Source organism: Narcine bancroftii, chromosome 11 (genome assembly GCF_036971445.1).
Source record: "Narcine bancroftii isolate sNarBan1 chromosome 11, sNarBan1.hap1, whole genome shotgun sequence".
Classification (NCBI taxonomy): domain Eukaryota; kingdom Metazoa; phylum Chordata; class Chondrichthyes; order Torpediniformes; family Narcinidae; genus Narcine; species Narcine bancroftii.
The window spans coordinates 46,337,965-46,356,313 of NC_091479.1; the positions used below are offsets into that span (position 1 = coordinate 46,337,965).

Below are 18,349 nucleotides of genomic sequence, written 5' to 3' on the forward strand. Positions count from 1 at the left end.
GGAGAGGCAACATTGGTGGAACCTCAAGGTAAGGGACCCCTGATTATTTGCAGGGATGGCATTTGTAAATAGGTTTCGAGCACAGAGCCTCTTTGTCCCCCTGCCATCAGGAAGGAGATATGGAGGAATAGAAGCAGGACAGCCAGTTAGCTTCTTCCCACAGGCCTTGAGATTGACAAGGCAACATGAGCTGTCTGGGAGCAAAGAATGAAAAGGGGGAGAGGAATATGGACTGATTACAACAGCTCAGCCAGCAAAAGAGAGGGGCCGAAGGGCCTGTTTCTGTGTTGTCTATCTGGACCAGCCTTTTGAGTTCAAGCTTAAAAAAACCCAACCATTTTTAAATTTAATAATAACGGTATAGAATGAATCAAGAGACAAGATGTCTGTCCAGCAGTGAGCATCGAAGGCACTCCCTGAAACGGAGGCTCTGAAACCACAGGGAGGTTCTGGTCGGAATGAGGCCCAACTTCTGCTAGAAGGAGGAGAGGAGAAGCAGGGATAATGTAGGGGAAGGGGTGGGGAAGGGAGGGTGTAGAGATACCTTCCTCCATTCACCTCCCCTTTCCTCCACCCCGTTCCCTGTCCTGGCTAAACTTGTACCTCTCACTTTGTTCGTTTTAGATTGGTCACAGTGTTCGAGCTACCATAAGAAAATAGACATCCACACCGAGAGCAGTTCAGTTTAAACAAATGTTTATTACAAATTCAAAAGCTGATTTCAAACTAAATTATGCAAGCCCTTCCCAATTATACTTATCAACGCCTGGACTGGTCCCAACTGCCGAAGCAAGGCAATGACTGCACACTTGTAATAGGTTGTCGGTGCACTGGTTGCAGCTTCTCCACCTCCCTCGACCAGGACGTTAGCTGGACTCTAGAAGTTCTTCTTGCTGAAAGATGTTGCCACCACTCAGAGAGTCTCAAACTTCAGCAGCGGGACCATGGCTTATATTACCCAAAAACTGCTTACCCAAGCATGTATTCCCAGCGCAGTAAGAAAGATAAGCGAGCAAGCTAGCATGTTAGGCTTCTAAGAAATAACGTAATTTTCAGCTTATCACTTTGAATACAATGGTTATTTTGCATCAAGGCTAGGCCTCTGACAGTCTGTGACGAAAACAAGCAGGAAGATTAAATGTTCTTGGTACACAGATGTCCTTTTGTCAGATAACTGCATCTCTGGCCCCTTGGTGGAATTTAGCTTATGTCTGCTGATTGTAAAAAACAAGCAGGTTCTCAGCCTTGCAGAAGCAAAGGTTGCAAAGGTAAAAAAAAAACACGGTTTAAATCTTCTATTACATTCCCTTCCCCATTCCCCTTCCCCTTTCCTTCCCCCGCTCGCCTCCCGGTTCCCCTCCCCCTTCCCATTCCCCTACTCCTAACTCTAACCACTAACAAACCCTAACCTTAACACTACCGATACCCCCTATCACTACTCCACATCCCCTAACTCTACCCCTACCCCGTCCCCTAACTCTATCTCTACCCCTACGTCGTCCCCTAACCCCAACCCTAATACTGCCCACCTTCCTCTAACCCAAACACTCACCGCACCTCTATCTCCTACTCCTAACCCCTTCCCCTAAACCTAATACAAACCCACTTCCCCGAACTCTCCTAACCCTAAACCTAGACCTAATCCTAGCCCATGTCTCCTAACCCTAACCATGATGTTACCTCAATCCCGGCCCTAACCCTTACTCTCACCCAACCCAAGCCTAAACCCTACCCCTATCCTCTACACCTCTCTCCTTCCCCAAACCATACCCCTTACCCCTATCCCATACCCACACCCCCAAGCCTACCCCTTACTCACCCCGCTTCCATTACCCTCTTTCTCCTACCCCCCTTCCCCTACCACTCCTTCCCCCGGTTAGGGTAGGAAGGGGAAAGGGGGGGAAGGGGAGGTGAAGGGAGGAGGGCTGAGGGAAGGGGAATGTAAGCAGGAGGGGGTTGGGATGGAGGAGGTGCAGGGGAGAAAGGGGGTGTGGGTAAAGGGACATAGAAAATGCAGGGAATGGGGTTGGCAGGGCCAGAGGGAGAAGAAGGGGAGAGATTCAGGCCATCATGATGTTGTCCATCCTCTGTTCAGCTGGGATGCGAGGTTCTTCTGGACTTGTGTCTTGTCTCTGAGATCACTCCTTCTCCTGGGAAGAGAAATACGAGTGATAGAGATGTGGTCTCCGAGGCCTGATCATAATGATTTTGGAGGGTCCCAATTCTTCCCCCATCACCCCCCTCCCTACCCCTTCACACTAGGGCCTTTCCACTTCCTCTGCTTTACCTGAGGAAGTGTGTTTTTGAGAAAAGCACAATCTATCTGTGCAGAGCTCAGAGCACCGTGTCCCCATCAGGCAACACCCTGGTTCACCACTACATGACAGCAAGATGCTGGACAAATCATGGATGGATCAGTCGAGTCCCTTCAGCTGACCCATCTGAACCTACCCCACAACAATATTACCCTTCCCTTCCTCACACCAGTACCCTCTGTTTTTCTTTTATTCCTGTCCCCATATTAAAATCTTTTTTATGCCTTTTTTGGACCAGCCTCCTTTAAATCAAATATTATAACAATTAATATCAAATCACAACGTTAAAGTGTTTACAAATATATGTTGATAACATATAAAAAAGAAAAGAAAGGAAAAGAAACTAAGATACGACTGTAGCGGCGGCTACTCTGTTACTGAATGACCTCACAAACAGACGGGTTGAGTTTAGTGAGCAAAAACTCCTTTATTCAGGTCTTATGCTCCGAGCCCGGACCTGGCTGAGAAGCTCACCGGGGGCCCTGATGTCACTGGGGGGTCACGTGGGCCGCAGGTTGCGGGCTTCTGAGTCTGGTGCCGAGGTCGGCGAGAAACCCCCGACAGCGCCATTTTGGCTGGCTGCCCCGCCACGTGCGTGACATGAGGGGCTAGATCGCCTGCCTCATGGCTTGCCGCCACACACCCCCCCAGAACCGGCGTCAATGGCCTTTTTTGCCGGGCAGCCTCGCTTCTTGGTTTGAGCCGCAACCACTGCCTCGTTGGGATCGAGGTGTGCTTTCTTTAATCTGTCCACAGTAAACAGTTCCCTCTTACCACTGATGTCTGGTGTGAAGGTGGATCCCGAATGCTGGATGACTCTGTACAGCCCTTCATATAGTCTTTGAGGGAGTGCTGTGGAAGGGCCTCATCTGATAAAAAACATACTCTGTGGAATACAGCTCACTGGGGATGTAAGAGGCCTGTGTGCTATGTCTGGGCGGTGGTGGGGGTGTGAAGGAGTCCAACTGGGCCCGCAGGCAGAGAAGTAAACCGTGCGGTGACTGTTGCAGGTTGTGAGGTGCATTGATAAACTCACCAGGCAGGGCTAGTGGTTTACCGTAGACCAGATCAGCAGATGACATTTGCAGGTCTTCTTTGGGTGTCGAGCGGATTCCCAGGAGTACCCAAGGCAGCTCATCCACCGAGTTGGGGCCGGTGAGGCAGGCCATAAGTGCCGACTTAAGGTGGCGATGCAATCGTTCGACCAGTCCATTGGCAAGTGGGTGATAGGCCATTGTGTGATGCAGCTCAATTCCCAGTCTGTTGGTGAGCTGTGCCCAGAGTGAGGTGGGCCGGGATGCCGAACCAGGTAACCCAACCTGCTTGGGAACAGGAGTCCGTGGAGACATCTGGCATCGGGATCACCTCAGGTCAACGAGTGGTGCAGTCTACCAATGTGAAAGGATAACAGTTACTTCGGGAAACGGGTAAGGGGCTGGCAATGTCCACATGTATGTGGCTGAAAAGTCTCGGACGTGTTCAAAATCGAGCACGGGCATTCTGGTGTGCTTGTGTACCTTGGAAAGCTGGCAATGGGTGCAGGTTCTGCCCCAGTCCACAATCTGCTTTCGAAGCCCATGCCAGACGAAGTGTTCTGCCACCATATGAACCTTGGACCTGATGGAAGGTTGGAAAAGGTCGTGGATATGGTGAAAACTTGCCTGCGCCACTGCTGGGGAACCACTGGTCACATGGTGCTCATCACTGAGAGGCTTCGGGAGGATCTGGAACCGCAGGCCCATGATGGTAGTCCTGAAGGCCTGCATCTCCTCGTCGGACTTCTGATCCGGGACAAGCTGGTCGTAGTCTAGTCTGGGTATCAGCGAGCAAATGGCCGGTTGGGAGAGCGCTTCAGTAACCACATTGTCTTTCCCTGCCTTGTGCTGAATGTGGGTGGTGAACTCCGATACAAAGGACAGGTGACGGTGTAAGTGGGCCAACCAGGGATCTCTAGCTATAGTGACAGCTTGAGTGAGGGGCTTGTGGTCGGTATAAATTGTGAAAGGCCTCCCCTCCAAGAAATAGCAAAAATGAGGCACAGCAAGGTACATGCCCAGCCACTCACGGTTGAAAGCACTATACTTGCAGTCTAGCGGATGAAGAAGTTGGCTAAAGAATTCCAGTGGTTCCACTGTCCATTAACCTGCTGCTCCAAGACAGCACCAATGGTAGTGGCAGAGGCATTGATGGAGAGCACCATAGGAAGGTCGGTGCGTGGGTGGAGGAGCAGGGTAGCCTTCACGAGGGCAACCTTCGTGGCTTTGAACGCCCTGTTGGCCTCTGGAGTCCAGGCGAGTATCTTGTCCTTGGCGAAGTGTGTCTGCATGATGTGTGCAGCTCCTGGAATGAATCGGTTGTAGAAGTTGACCATACCTGCGAACTCTTGTAGCCCCTTGTGGTTGTCCGGGCATGGAAAATCTCTGATTGCAGTGACCTTCATAGCAGCTGGTGTAGCTCCTTCGGCCATGATGATGTGGGCCAGAAACTTCATGGACTCTTTCCGGAACTGGCATTTGGCCAGGTTGATTGTTAGGCCAGATTCGGCCAGTCGGGAGAAGTGGGTGTGCAGGTGAGACTTGATTTGTGCCCAGTCTCTGCTGGCGACAAGAATGTCATCCAGATAAATGAACATGATATTCAAATCCCTGCGCACCGTATTCATGAGGTGCTGGAAAGTCTGGGTGATGTTCTTGAGCTCGAAAGGCATGCGTAGACATTCAAACAAGCCGAAGGGGGTGATGATGGCCATTTTGGGGATGTCCTCAGGCTACAATGGGATTTGATGACACACGCGCACCAGATCGACCCTGGAGAATAACCTCGCGCCATGCAGATTGGCCGTAAAATCCTGAATGAGAGGGATGGGGTAAGGGTCAGGTACTGTCGTGTCATTAAGCCATCGCTAATCTCTGCAGGGGCGCCAGCCACAGGAGGCTCTGGACCAGGTGGAGCGGCGAGGCCCCAGTTCCTGCAGATGCGAGAACTCCTCTTTCGCTATCTGGAGCTTATCCGGCAGGTTTAACAGTAATGTATAATAAACTATGTCAGATATTGTGACACGAGGTTCACATTGGGGAGAATATTTAACAGTGATATACGGTAGAGTTTGGCAGATACTGTGACATCAAGTTCACATTGGCGAGAAGTTTATGGTGATGTACGGAAGACTGACGCTGATACGGTGACACTGCATTCACAATAAGGAGAAGGTATATCAGTGATGTACAATAAACTGTGGAATATACTGTGACACAGTTACACCAGGTTCACATGGTGGAGAATGTTTAACGGTGATGTACAATAAGTTGTGGCAGATACAATAACACCAGGCTCACATTGGGAAGAAGGTTTACTGGTGATGTACGGTAGACTTTGGCAGACTCTGTAACACCAAGTTCACAGTAGTGAGAAGGTATAATAGTGATTTACGATAAACTGTGCCAGATACAGTAAAACTGGTCTCACAATGGGGATAAGGTTTAATGGTGATGTGTGGTAAACTTAGGCTGATACTTTAACACCAAGTTAACAGGGGGAGAATATTTAATGTTGATTAAAGGTAGACTGAGGCAGAAACAGAGGACTGTGAAGGTTTAACAGTGATTTACTATAAATTGTGTCAGATACTGTGACAAGATGGCGCAGAGGGTAGACATGTGGTTCCACCCTTCCCCAGTTAGACTATTAAATGCTCAATTTTAAAAGTTGTAAAATTGATTAAAAATACTGTTTATAGACTTTGGAATAGTCGAGGATTGAAATAGCTGCAAATTTTTTAAAAAGTGAAAACTCAGTTACAGAAGAAATTACCTTACAAAAGTGTTGAAGAATCGAGGCCTAGTTCAAGTTGAAGCAACGGAGTCGTTGACTGGAGTCCCCAAGCCTCAGAAGACTCCTGCCCGGCTTAGTATTACAGCAGCGCCATCTTGTGCAATCGCAAGATGGTGCAGGCTCAGCGATGAGTTTGGCTGGTTTCAACTCATACGCTCGTTAACTCGGGGGCGAGGACGGGCCAACTGCGTGCCTGCAGCATTGCCTGGTGGTCCGGGGGTGCGCAGTGTAGCGTCGGAAGATACACCTGCGCGGTGGGTGGCCCGACCAGGCATGCGCCATGCGTCGAGGGTCCACGAACCTTTGGAGAAGGTGTGGGCTATGGGGGAGCCCGAGTGATGGCCAGCTGACGAGGTAGGCATGCTGTTGTCGGGTGTCCAGACCTGCAGCTGCACTGGAAGAGAACCTACTGCTTTGGAGGAAGAAGAGAGCTCAACTTCATTTGAATTTGAAGAACTGGGGACTGAGGCAAAAGACGGTCGGCCTCAAAGGGAGGTGATGGATCCTGGACTGGATTCTGTGTTTCCAATTCTTGAAGAGATTGCTTAGCTCATGGAAGATATGGCAAATATATCAATGCAGATGACTCATCAGATGACTCAAGGATTTTTGGAAATGAAAACTCAGATGAACACTGTGTGTGAAGAAAGAACTTTTCTGAAGCAAGATATTAATGTAGTTAAGAGTGATGTTACGAGATGGACACGATCAGTGGATACTGTGCAAAATCATTTTAAAAAGATTGAGGAGGCTTTCTTGAATGCAAGAGTCAAGTGGAGAGTAATAGAGAAAAAATGGAAATAGTGGAAGATCCTTTTGTAGATTGGGGGATTCAGAAGAAGGAATTATTGAAGAAGTTGGGCTCATTAGAAAACCAAAGTCGTAGAAATAATGTTATGATAGTAGGTCTTCCGGAAGATATGGAAGGTTTGGATCCGGTGAAGGTTTTGAAGAAATGGATCCCAAAAGTGTAGGGCAGGTAATTCATTCCAGATGGACTGGAATTAGATCGAGCAAACAGAGCGTTAAGGAAGAAACCGTTTCCAGGCCAATTACCACGAGCAGTTTTGATTCGCTGTTTTAAATATCAAGACAGAGAGGTGATCCTCCAATTGGTGGTGCAGAAAACACGGCAAAATCAGGCTCCACTGATGGTTCAAAATAATAGGTTTTTTTTTAAATGCAGATCTGAGTCAAGAAATTATCAGAAGATGCTGAGAATTTAATTCGGCTTAAGAAGTATTGTGGCGAAAGGGATATAAATTTGCTTTTCATTATGCATTTTTATGGGAATTTTTAATCTCAGTTTTTTGAAAATGACCATGATGCTTTAATATTTGCTAATTCATTGCCAGATGTACGAGGAAATGGGCGATCATCACCATTGTCACCGAAGGGAAGGGTCAATGGGAATGGAAATGGGAAGATTGGAAAATATGGAAAGAATGGGAAAAAAGTTGAATTGAAGCAAAGTCTTCGCAATATTGAAGATCCGGAACAATCATTGGGACTGGAATCACTGGGTTGAATGTTTTTGTTTCAGGACTTTGTGAAAGTCTGACTGGGGGTGGGTGACACTGAGTCCTTTAGTCACCTGCCACTTGTGGACTTTACCACCCCCAGATTTTTAGGGGGCTACTACTTTTGAGTAGATTGTTTTGGGATTGATTTTTCTCTTTTTTTTTGGAACTTTTAAAATAGGTGGGGATTCGAATACAGCGAGACTTAGAAGGGGAGCATTATTTTATAGTAGGATTCACATTTGTGAGAAGGTTTAACAGTGATATACTATGAACTGTGTCAGATACTGTGACACCAGGGTCACAGAGGGATCAGATTTAACGGTGATGTACAGTATGTTGAGGGAGATAATGTGACACCAGATGCACAGTGGGGATAAGTTTTAATGGTGATGTACTGTAGACTGAGGCAGATACAGTGACACCAGGTTCAGAGTTGTAGAGGGTTTAACGATGATGTACGGTAGACTGAGACAGATACTGTGACAATGGGTTCACAGCAGTGAGAATGTTGAATAGTAATGTCCGATAAACTGTGTCAGATACAGAAGTTTAACAGTCATGTACGGTAGACTGAGGTAGATATTGTGACACCAGGTTCACATGGGAATAAGGTTTAACGATGATGTATGGTATGTTGAGATAGATAATGTGACACCAGGTGCACAATGGGGATAAGGTTTAATGGTGATGTACTGTAGACTGAGGCAGATACAGTGACAGCAGGTTCACAGCGGGGAGGAGGTTTTATGGTGATGTAAGGTAGACTTTGGCAGATACTGTGACACCGAGTTTACAGAAGTAAGAAGGTTTAACTGTGATGTACAATAAACTGTGTCAGTTAACGAGACACCAGATTCACAGTGGGAATCAGGTTTAACAGTGATGTATGGAAGGCTGTGGCAGAAACTTCGACACATGGTTCACAATGGGGAGAGGTTGATCACTAATGTACGATAAACCATGGAAGATACTGTGACAGCAGGTTCACAGTGGGGATAATGTTTTAAGGTGATGTACAGTAGACTGAGGCAGAAACTGTGAGACAGGATTCACATTTGTGAGAAGTTTAACAGTGATGTACTATAAACTCTGTCAGATACTGTGACGCCAGGTGCACAGTGGGTATAAGGTTTAACGATGATGTACGGTAGACTGAGTCAGATACTGTTACTCCGGGTTTTCAGTAGTGAGAAGGTATAAAAGTTATGTTCAATAAACTGTGGCAGATACTGTGAAAGCAGGTTTACTATGGGAATAAGGTTTAACGTTGATAAAAAAAAATAAAATGTGGCAGATAAAGTGACAGAAGTTTCACTGTAAGAAGAAGGTTTAACGGTGATGTAAAATAAAATGTGACAGATAAAGTGACACCAGGTTCACATTGAGGAGAGGTTTAATGGTGATGTACGGAAAACTGAGGCAGATACTGTGACACCGAATTCACAATGGGGATAAGGTTTATCAGTGATGTATGCTAAACTGTAGAAGATACTGTAATCGCAGGTTCACAGTGGGGAGCAGGTTTAGCGGTGATGTACGATAAACTGTGGAAGATACTGTGACCCCAGGTTCACAGGGGGAATAAGGTTTATCAGTGTTGTACAATAAACTCTGTTAGATACTGTGACCCCAGGTTCAGAGTGGGAAGAATATTGAAGATGATGTACGGTTAACTTTGACAGATATGCTTACGCTGGATTCACTGTAGTGAGAAGGTTTAACAGTGATGTACAATAAATTTTGGCATATACTTTGACATTGTGATGGTACAGATCTATCACCAATGTATATAGTGTATATAGTTACAGTATCTAGACTGTATTTACAGCGATTGGCTGAGAGCTTAGCCACGCCTACTGTCTGGGCCTTAAAGGGTTCTGTCCCTAGCCAGGTTGGATCATTCTGGACTGGTCGGCCACCTGTGAAGAGCTCCTGTCTTTTGCTAATAAAAGCCTTGGTTTGTATCAACAAGTCTTTGATTCTTTTGACGAGCTCTACAATTTTATTAGCAAAAAGAAAAAATATTTTTTTTTGAACAGGATAGAGCGTTTGACTCGGCAAGAAGAACTTGACATCGACCCACAGTCAGGTACAGCCTTCAAAGCCTTTAAGTTCTGGCTAATGAACTTTGAAAACTTCCTGAGATTCATTCGGGTGGAGGAGGATAACCAGCGTCTAACATCATTGCTGTCTATGGTGTCCTTGAGAGTCTACGAGAACATCCAGGATGAGACCACTTACACCACAGCCATAAAGGTACTGAAAGAACTGTATGATCAACCGGTGAACAGAGTTCATTCCCGGCTCATGCTTGCGTCGAGGAAGCAACAGCCCAGCGAGTCCAGCAGGGCATATTTACAAGTATTAAAGGGATTGGGCAAGGACTGTAACTGTGTGGACAAAACTGCTGCCGAGATCACTAGCGACCTTGTCCGGGATGCCTATGTGGCCGGGCTCCGATCGAACGAAGTGAGGCTGTGCTTGCTCGAACAAGGGGTAGAAAAACTAGAGGACATGGTCTGGATTTCGATCACAATGGAGGATGCAGCCTTAACGCCCAATGAGCTCTCTAGGGACTGGACCACACGTTCTGATGTCGGTAGAGTGCCCTTCTACCTACCACCCCCCGAGATACTGATGGCCTATCGGCTGCTGCTACACTGCCCCCTGCGAACCCAAAATGTTATTTCTGCGGGAGGGACAAGCACAGCAGGTCCCAGTCCCCAACAAGAAAAGCCAGGTCCCAGAAGTGCCTTAAAAAGGGCCACTTTGCTGCAGTCTGTAGGTCTAAAATGGCCGCCAGCAAACACAGTGCCTCGTGTGAAGCCCAACCACCACTATCCCATTCAAACTCTTCTTCCCCAGAGCTCTCGTCCAATGAGAGCGAGGGTTCCCTGCACGGCAACACCTAACGTCACGGAAATGCCAAACCCGGAAGGGGCAGCCCACCCTCGCAACCATGGTGTTGGCCCACCTCTCGCCCCCGTGCGGAACACTCGACCCAGCAACCGCTGCTGCTGCTGTCGCCACAGACACCCCCGGGGCCGACGCTACTGCTGCCCGCTCCCCGTCTGCCGCTGCCGACGCCGCTGCTGATGTGGCCACCACGACCGACTGGGGACCGGCCGCGGCCAACGCTACCACTGTGGAATATACTGTGACCCCAGGTTCACAGGGGTAATAAGGTTTATCAGTGTTGTACGATAAACTCTGTTAGATACTGTGACCCCAGGTTCAGAGTGGGAAGAATGTTGAAGGTGATGTACGGTTAACTTAGACAGATAATGCTGACACCGGATTCACTGGAGTGAGAAGGTTTAACAGTGATGTACAATAAATTCTGGCATATACTTTGACATTGTGATGGTACAGATCTATCACGAATGTATATAGTGTATATAGTTACAGCGATTGGCTGTAACTATATTGGGGAGAAGGTTTAATGGTGATGTATGGTAGAGGGAGGCAGATATTGTGACACCAGGCTCATTGTATTGTTCATTTATCTTAATTACTATATCTAATTTATATGCTCCATTTTTTTGTGGTAACTTCCAAACATTCCATAAACTTCAATTCTAGTCAGATTTTGTTAATTTAAATAGGTCACCACTAAAAGCCCAAATTGTTTGGTTACTAAAGTACGCTGCACAAAATTAAATTCTTTACCTGGGTTTGGTTCAACGGCACTTCAGTCTCCTTCATTATTTTTTCAGTCCCATGTTTTGTGCTTTCTGCTTTGCTCAGCCAATTCCCCAAATGGGCATCCAGCCTCTGTCTTCTCAGCTTGACCCAACGTCTCCTCTGTAAACTTAAGCAAACCAAGGAGACCAAAGTTTTCACATCTGCATTTTCAAAAACAAAAATGACGCTGTGACTTGCAGTTTCAACAGATAGCAACCTGAAAGTTAAATACAATAATCTGCATCAGGAAGATTAACGGGCTTTTTAAAAAAAATAATTTCCACTATTGAAAGAAAACTCCTCTGGGAACACCAGGCTCTTGTTGAACAATTCCTGTTGTATTCCTCAAAATGGTTTGAATCTTGATTTCAAGCAAAGTCATTTGGTGAGATTGTTGGTCCAGAACAAACCCTGCCCACACACTCCCTTGAATACCTGTAAAGTCCTGGCTCAGCTCTGCTCGATGCTAAAGCTATCAGAGATTTTCTGATGATATAACGGTTTTCAGATGATGATTCGTTGAGCACAAATAAACACTAATGCTTCCCTGAACAACACACCTCTATCTGAAAACCAACAAGAACCTTCCCGAGTGGTAAACATTCACCTTTTGTGCACCAAAGTCTGGTGAGCTTTTGATATGTTCAATTCTGTGCACAGTATAAGAATGGCCTGCAAACAGTGGACTTGGAGGAATGAGAAGTGAGATTGGACTGTGAATCAAGGAACTTTTCTGAACTTACACATACATTACACACACGTGCACTTAGAATTAGAAGGGGGGGGGTAAGTTAGGTAAAGTAAGTTAGTAAAATGGTGATAAGTTAAAGAGTAATTCTGTTTTCATGTTTAAAGATAATTAAAATCAACTTTTATTTAAGCAACCTTTTGTCTTGATGAATATCTATTGCTGCTGTGTTTTGGGATCCTCTGGTCTCGTAACAAAGCACCAAGCTTCAGAACAACCCGAATTCTTTAGGTTGTGATATTTGTTCATAATTGGGCCCCGGCATCTTTTGAAAGTTATTATTTGACACTTCAATAATTTTTGGTAAATATCAACAAGACATAATATCATTTCACTGTTGTGTTTGTGTCGTTGGACAATTCCCTTTCCATTCAATCAGAATTAGAGTTTTGGGTGCCGTATTTGAGAAAAGATGTGCTGGTGTTGGAGAAGGTCAGAGATGATTTACTGGAATTATATCAGGAATGAAAGGGTTAGTGTATGAGGAGCAATTGTCGACTCTTCGACTGTACTAGTTGGAGTACAGAAGGATAAGGGGGTCCTCAGAGGCATTTCAAATAATGGAAGGCCTGGACAGAGTACATATGGCAAAGATGTTTCCCATGGTAGGGGATTCTAGGACAGGAGAGCATAATTTCAGGATAAAAGGGTGTCAATTTAAAACAAATGTGGAACAAATTATTTTGTCAGTGGATCGTGAATCTGTGGAATTGAGGTCATTGGGCGTATTTCAGGCAGAGATTGACAGGTATTTGATTAGTCAAGGAATCAAGGGTAATGGGGAGAGAGCTGGGCAGTGGGGCTGAGTGCAAGAATAGTGGAATAGACTCAAAGGGCGTACTTCTACTCCTTTATCTTGTGATCTATATCCTGCTGGAGACCTAGACAACCTTCCTGTTGTTTTCCATTCTTAGAAAACAGTCTGCATCATGTGTTTATGTCATGTGAACCCATTTCCGATTGAATCGCATGCTACACGTGACCCACACTCCTCCAGGATATTTGCTCTCATGTTATGCCATTTTAGCCAATTCAATAAGATAACTAAAGACAGCTGCGTTTCTCTCAATGCAAATTCTACATTGACAGGACTACATCTTCCTCATTTTGAAAATTAGTATCGAACAGCTCAAATGAGATTTCTTGCTTCTTTTTTTGAAAGGGAAAAAATTGCCATGGGTTAAATTTGAATCAAATAAAATAGGAGAGAGGAAAAGCAGAAGAATTTATATCCAAGTGGGAATTGAAATTAATGGTTGGTGATAAAGATAAACCATTGTTTAAACATTTGATTAATATATGGAATAAAATAAATTATGAAATTGGTGTAAGTGGATATACAAATCCTCGTCTCTTTTTCGAAGGATCATCAATTTCTGAATAGCTGATTTCGTAAAGGGATTATAAATGTTGAAGATTGTGATGAAAGGGGTAAAATAATGTCATTTGAGCAACTGAGAAATAAATATCGTATAACTCATTGCAATCTTTTTTGCTCTTTCCAACTAAGGAAATATTTGAAGGATAAGTTAGGACCAACCATGTTGTACTGAAATAGAAATTCCTTATAAAGAGGAATTGTTAAAATGTTTACTTCGATAATGTATTCTTTATTGCTAGTAGGAATTTTTAAATGAGGAGTTCATAAGTCTAGACAAATGTGGGAAATGGATTTGAATGTTGTAGTAATGTATGATATAAATTAGTTCAGTATAATTGTTTTTACTTCAGTCATGTACCAGATGTCAGCAAGGATTTTATCTGAAAGCTACACCTAGAATCAGGAGACTCACGCAGTTGGATATGAAAAGCACTGCAGGAAGCTGATTTGGCAATAGGGATCACGTGATCCAGGGGAGTTGTATTAATTCACTTCAACTCAGCAGTCTGGAATTATTGACCAGAGTTCCACACTACAGCAGTGAGGAAGAAATTTACAACTAGTTTTTCTTCTACAGTTACTTCTTACACTAGAGAAATTGATTAGAATAAAATCAGAATTATCAGATCAATGTTTTAAGTGTGGTGAAGATGTAGCAACTTTCTTGCATTCAACTTATCTTTGTCCTAATGTAAGATCTTTTTAGGGAGAATTATAAATTTTTTGAAACAAGCTACAGGAGATGTTTTTCCGCAAAATCAAACTTTATTTTTATTAGGAAATATTGAATGAACAAGGCCCAAATTAAAACTATTAATATATCAATTGATATTTGTTAAATTAGCCTTAGTGGTGATGAGGAAATGTATTTCATTAGTTGGAAATCAGATATATTTTTAGGGATGCCAAGATGACATGCAAACATTCAAAGTTGTATTCTTTTGGAAAAAATTACATATAGCTTGAGAAATATATACTCTATGCTTTTACAAATTTGGCACATGAATATTCAAATATTAGGCTTCAATTTGTAATAATGCCCTTTCCATCCCTCTAGACATGGGAGATTCTCCTCTAAGTTGTAAAATTTTAATTTAGATGTGTTAAATTTCCTCGGCACCGCGAACTCTAGGGAAGCGCAGGACTAGCGCAGGGCACCAGAAAACAAGAAGACCAAACCCCATCAACATCTTAGAAGCAGAGGATTCAATCCACAGGTCAGTGACAATGGAAGCAGACCAGTGAGGGGTTCTGCAGCTGAAGGACCCACACAGGTGACAGGCTGTTGGTGACTTGAGGAGAGGAACCCACGCAGGCTGTGGGCTTCCGGATAAAGCAGTCAAGGAACTCACACCAGGCCGTGGATTCCTAGAGACTGGTTGAAAACTGGCTAAAAGGGTGTCAGACCTGGGATATGAGTGGGTGCTGAAGGATTCCTAATCGTGTCAGAGGTTCAAAACTGGAGCTCGCATTACCAATGGCTTGGATTGGTCTGTGAGCACTGAAAGAGAATCCACAGACCCTCAGTGACTTGACCCAGGATTCGGGATGGTGGGGGTGGGGGAGAGTGACTCTCTTTTCCTTCCTTCTCTGGCTGCAAGAGGCATTTCAGCCAATTTCTGCCAATGGCGAATCTGTCTGTCTTTCACCAAGAAAAAAACAATTTTGTGTGATATGACACATTTTAAATACATGAGAGTAAATTGTCTCCTGAAATAGAGAGAGAGGTTCAAGTTTCAAACTATTATAAACTCCACTCACCAGAGCTACCTGGATTATACCTCTTCCCACTTATTTTTTTGCAAGGACACCATTAATTTTATCACAACTCCTCTGCTGCATCTGTCCTGTGACAGATTATATATTTTACATTGTATATAGAGATGTTTTTGAAGGATAGATTGTAGGAGTTGTATAGGTCACAAACAAATACAAACACTTTGCAAAACAGCTCTTAAAATGCAAGAGCTTTGCCGAGAGTGAGTCATGCAGGCGCCGAGAGCCGCTGAGAGCCTTTGCAAAGACTGTCTAGCTAAATAATTTTAAAAGCAGGTGCAAAATGGAATATTGTTTTTAAAACAACATATTATTGGACTCAGAAGTTAACTGTTCTAAGAAGGTCATGTGCTTTTGCAAGCAGAGAGGAGACACCAAATAGGCTTTTTGCTAAAAGAGAGAGAGATGGCAAGCTGGCATCTTGTTGAAACCCCATTTTGAAGACGGTTTGTGAGTTCTCAGTTCAGCCTGTTGAAAAACCTTGTTCTACATACAAGAGAAAATGGCTGGCTAGAAATGGTGTTTCACCTGAAATAAGTGAAACAAAAGGAACTCAATGGTGACGTGCAGAGGAGGTTATCATTTGGAAAACTCTGATGGTGAAAGTTTCTTTGGCAAGACACCAAAGTGGCTGATCAGAGGGAATCAGTTTTTGTGTGTCCAATGAGCAAGAAATCCCTCTCTGAAACCAACAAGAGCCTTCGTGGAGGGTAAACATTTACTTTTAAGCACCAGAGCTTGGTGAAAAGTCATAAATGTTGAATTCTGTGCACAGTATAAGAATTGATAGATACCGGTGAACTTGTAAGAGTGTCAAAGAACTTTATACACATTAAATACACCAGTGCTTAGAATTATAAAGGGTTAATGTTAGGCAGTTACATTAATAGTGATAGTTTAAAGTTTGATCCTGTTTTTTTGTTTCAAGGAAATTAAAAAGACATTTGTTGAAGTATCCGTTTGTCTTGGTGATTTTCTATTGCTGCTAGGTTTTGGGGTCCTCTGGGCCTGTAACAACCCCAAGTTTAGGTCTTCATACCTGGATACCCAAAATGTCTTATTTCTTCAATAATTGCCGATTCCCCCATACATTCATTGATAAAGCCTGCAACCATATCTCCAATTATCTTTCTGCCTTTACCCCATCTCCTTTCTGGCAAAACACGGACAGAATCCCGCAGATTTCTCACTTACCACCCATCAGCTGCCACATCTGACACGTTATCCTTGGACACTTCCAACATCAGCACCATCCTCTAACCTGCTACATCTAACCCGCTCCACTCATATCCTTTTTTCATAGGTGCACGTCTTTCTGTGACTCCCTCGAAGGCACTTCCCTCTCCACCCACCACCACCTGATGCACTCCCCATTGGAACTGCAGAAATTGCCAAACTTGTCCCTACATCTCCTCTCACCTCCATCCAAGGCCACAATCAGGCCTTCCAGGTGAGGCAGTGTTTCACATGCATCCAATCCAACCTAATCTAATACATTTGGTAGACTCAGCTGACCTCAATATCAGCAAGACCAAATACAGACTGGGTGGCCATTTTGCTAAATACATGTGCTCCGTGGATCTAAACTTGAGCTTCCTGTGACCTACCATATCAATTCTTGAACCCTTCCAGCAACATGTCTGTTGGCCCCATCCTTCGCCAGGATGAGGGCAAACAATCTTAAAGAAAACACATTATATTCCTCCTGGGTAGCCTTAAACTCTATAGCATGAACACGAATGTTTCTAATTTAAGCAGCCACTCACCTCTGTCTGATTTCACTGTTTCCATCTCTTGATCTACTGACCACTTGAATATAATTACTCCTTTAAGGCAGAAGACTTGACAGTGGTGTTTTCCCCATATAGCTTACATAGATACATAGAAGATAGGAGCAGGAGTGGGTCATTCGACCCTTCGAGCCCGCTCCGCCATCCAAAGAGATCATGGCTGATCTTAAAGTGCAGTACCCCGTCCCCGCCTTCTCTCCGTAACCCCTAATTCCCTTATACTGAAGAAATATATCTAATTCCCTCTTAAATATATTCAATGAACCTGCCTCTACTGCCCTCTGTGGCAATGAATTCCACAGATTCACCACCCTCTTGGTAAATAAATTCCTCCTCATCTCAGTCATAAATGGTTTGCCTATTATCCTCGAACCATGGCCCCGGGTTCTGGACTCCCCCACCATTTGAAACATCCCTTCCGCATCCATTCTGTCCAGTCCTGCCAGAATTTTATATGTCTCTATGAGATCCCCTCTCAATCTTCTCAACTCCAGTGAGTTCAATCCCAATTTGCGCAATCTTTCCTCATAAGTCATTCCTGCCATTCCAGTTATCAGCCTGGTGAATCGCCTCTGCACTCCCTCCATTGCAAGAACATTCTTCCTCAGATAAGGTGACCAAAACTGCACACAATACTCCAGGTGTTGTCTCACCAAGGCTCTGTACAGCTGCAGTAAGATATCCTTATTCATATACTCAAACCCTCTTGATATGAAGGCCAACATACCATTTGCCTTTTTAACCGCCTGCTGTACCTGCATGCTCACCTTCAGTGACTGGTGCTCAAGAACCCCCTAGGTCTCTCTGCACTTCCCCATCTCCCAATCTATTGCCATTCAAATAGTAATCTGCCCTCTGGTTTGTATTACCAAAGTGGATAACCTCACATTTATCCACATTGTAGTGCATTTGCCTGTATCTGCCCAGTCCCCCAATTTATCCAAATCACACTGGAGCTTCCTGACCCCCTCTTCAGTGCACACTAGCTTAGTGTCGTCTGCAAATTTGGAGATATTACATCCAATCCCCTCATCTAGATCATTAAAGTAAATTGTGAACAGTTGGGGTCCCAATACAGATCCCTGTGGCACCCCACTGGTCACCGCCTGCCACTCAGAAAACGAGCCATTTATCCCAACTCTCTGTCTTCTATCTGCCAGCCAGTTCTCAATCCACATCAATACCTTGCCCCTAATCCCATGAGCCTTGATTTTGCATGCCAGACATTTATGTGGGACCTTATCGAAGGCCTTTCGGAAGTCCAGGTACACCACATCCACTGGCTCTCCCCCATCTATATT

General features: G+C 44.5%; 1 protein-coding gene and 1 long non-coding RNA gene across 2 annotated transcripts in view; one reads left to right on the top strand and one right to left on the bottom strand.

Annotated features, from left to right (window-relative positions):
* LOC138745752 (uncharacterized) overlaps positions 1–12,357 on the top strand; it is a 53,381-nt gene extending 41,024 nt beyond the window's left edge. Inside the window, exon 3 of the mRNA XM_069903027.1 lies at positions 9,709–12,357. Within this exon, the coding sequence (XP_069759128.1) occupies positions 9,791–10,765 (975 nt within the window). The 5' untranslated portion in view covers positions 9,709–9,790 and the 3' untranslated portion in view covers positions 10,766–12,357. The remainder of the gene's footprint in view (positions 1–9,708) is intronic.
* LOC138745753 (uncharacterized) overlaps positions 11,338–18,349 on the bottom strand; it is a 34,243-nt gene continuing 27,231 nt past the window's right edge. The window contains exon 3 of the long non-coding RNA XR_011346482.1: positions 11,338–11,480. This is a non-coding gene — a long non-coding RNA (uncharacterized lncRNA). The remainder of the gene's footprint in view (positions 11,481–18,349) is intronic.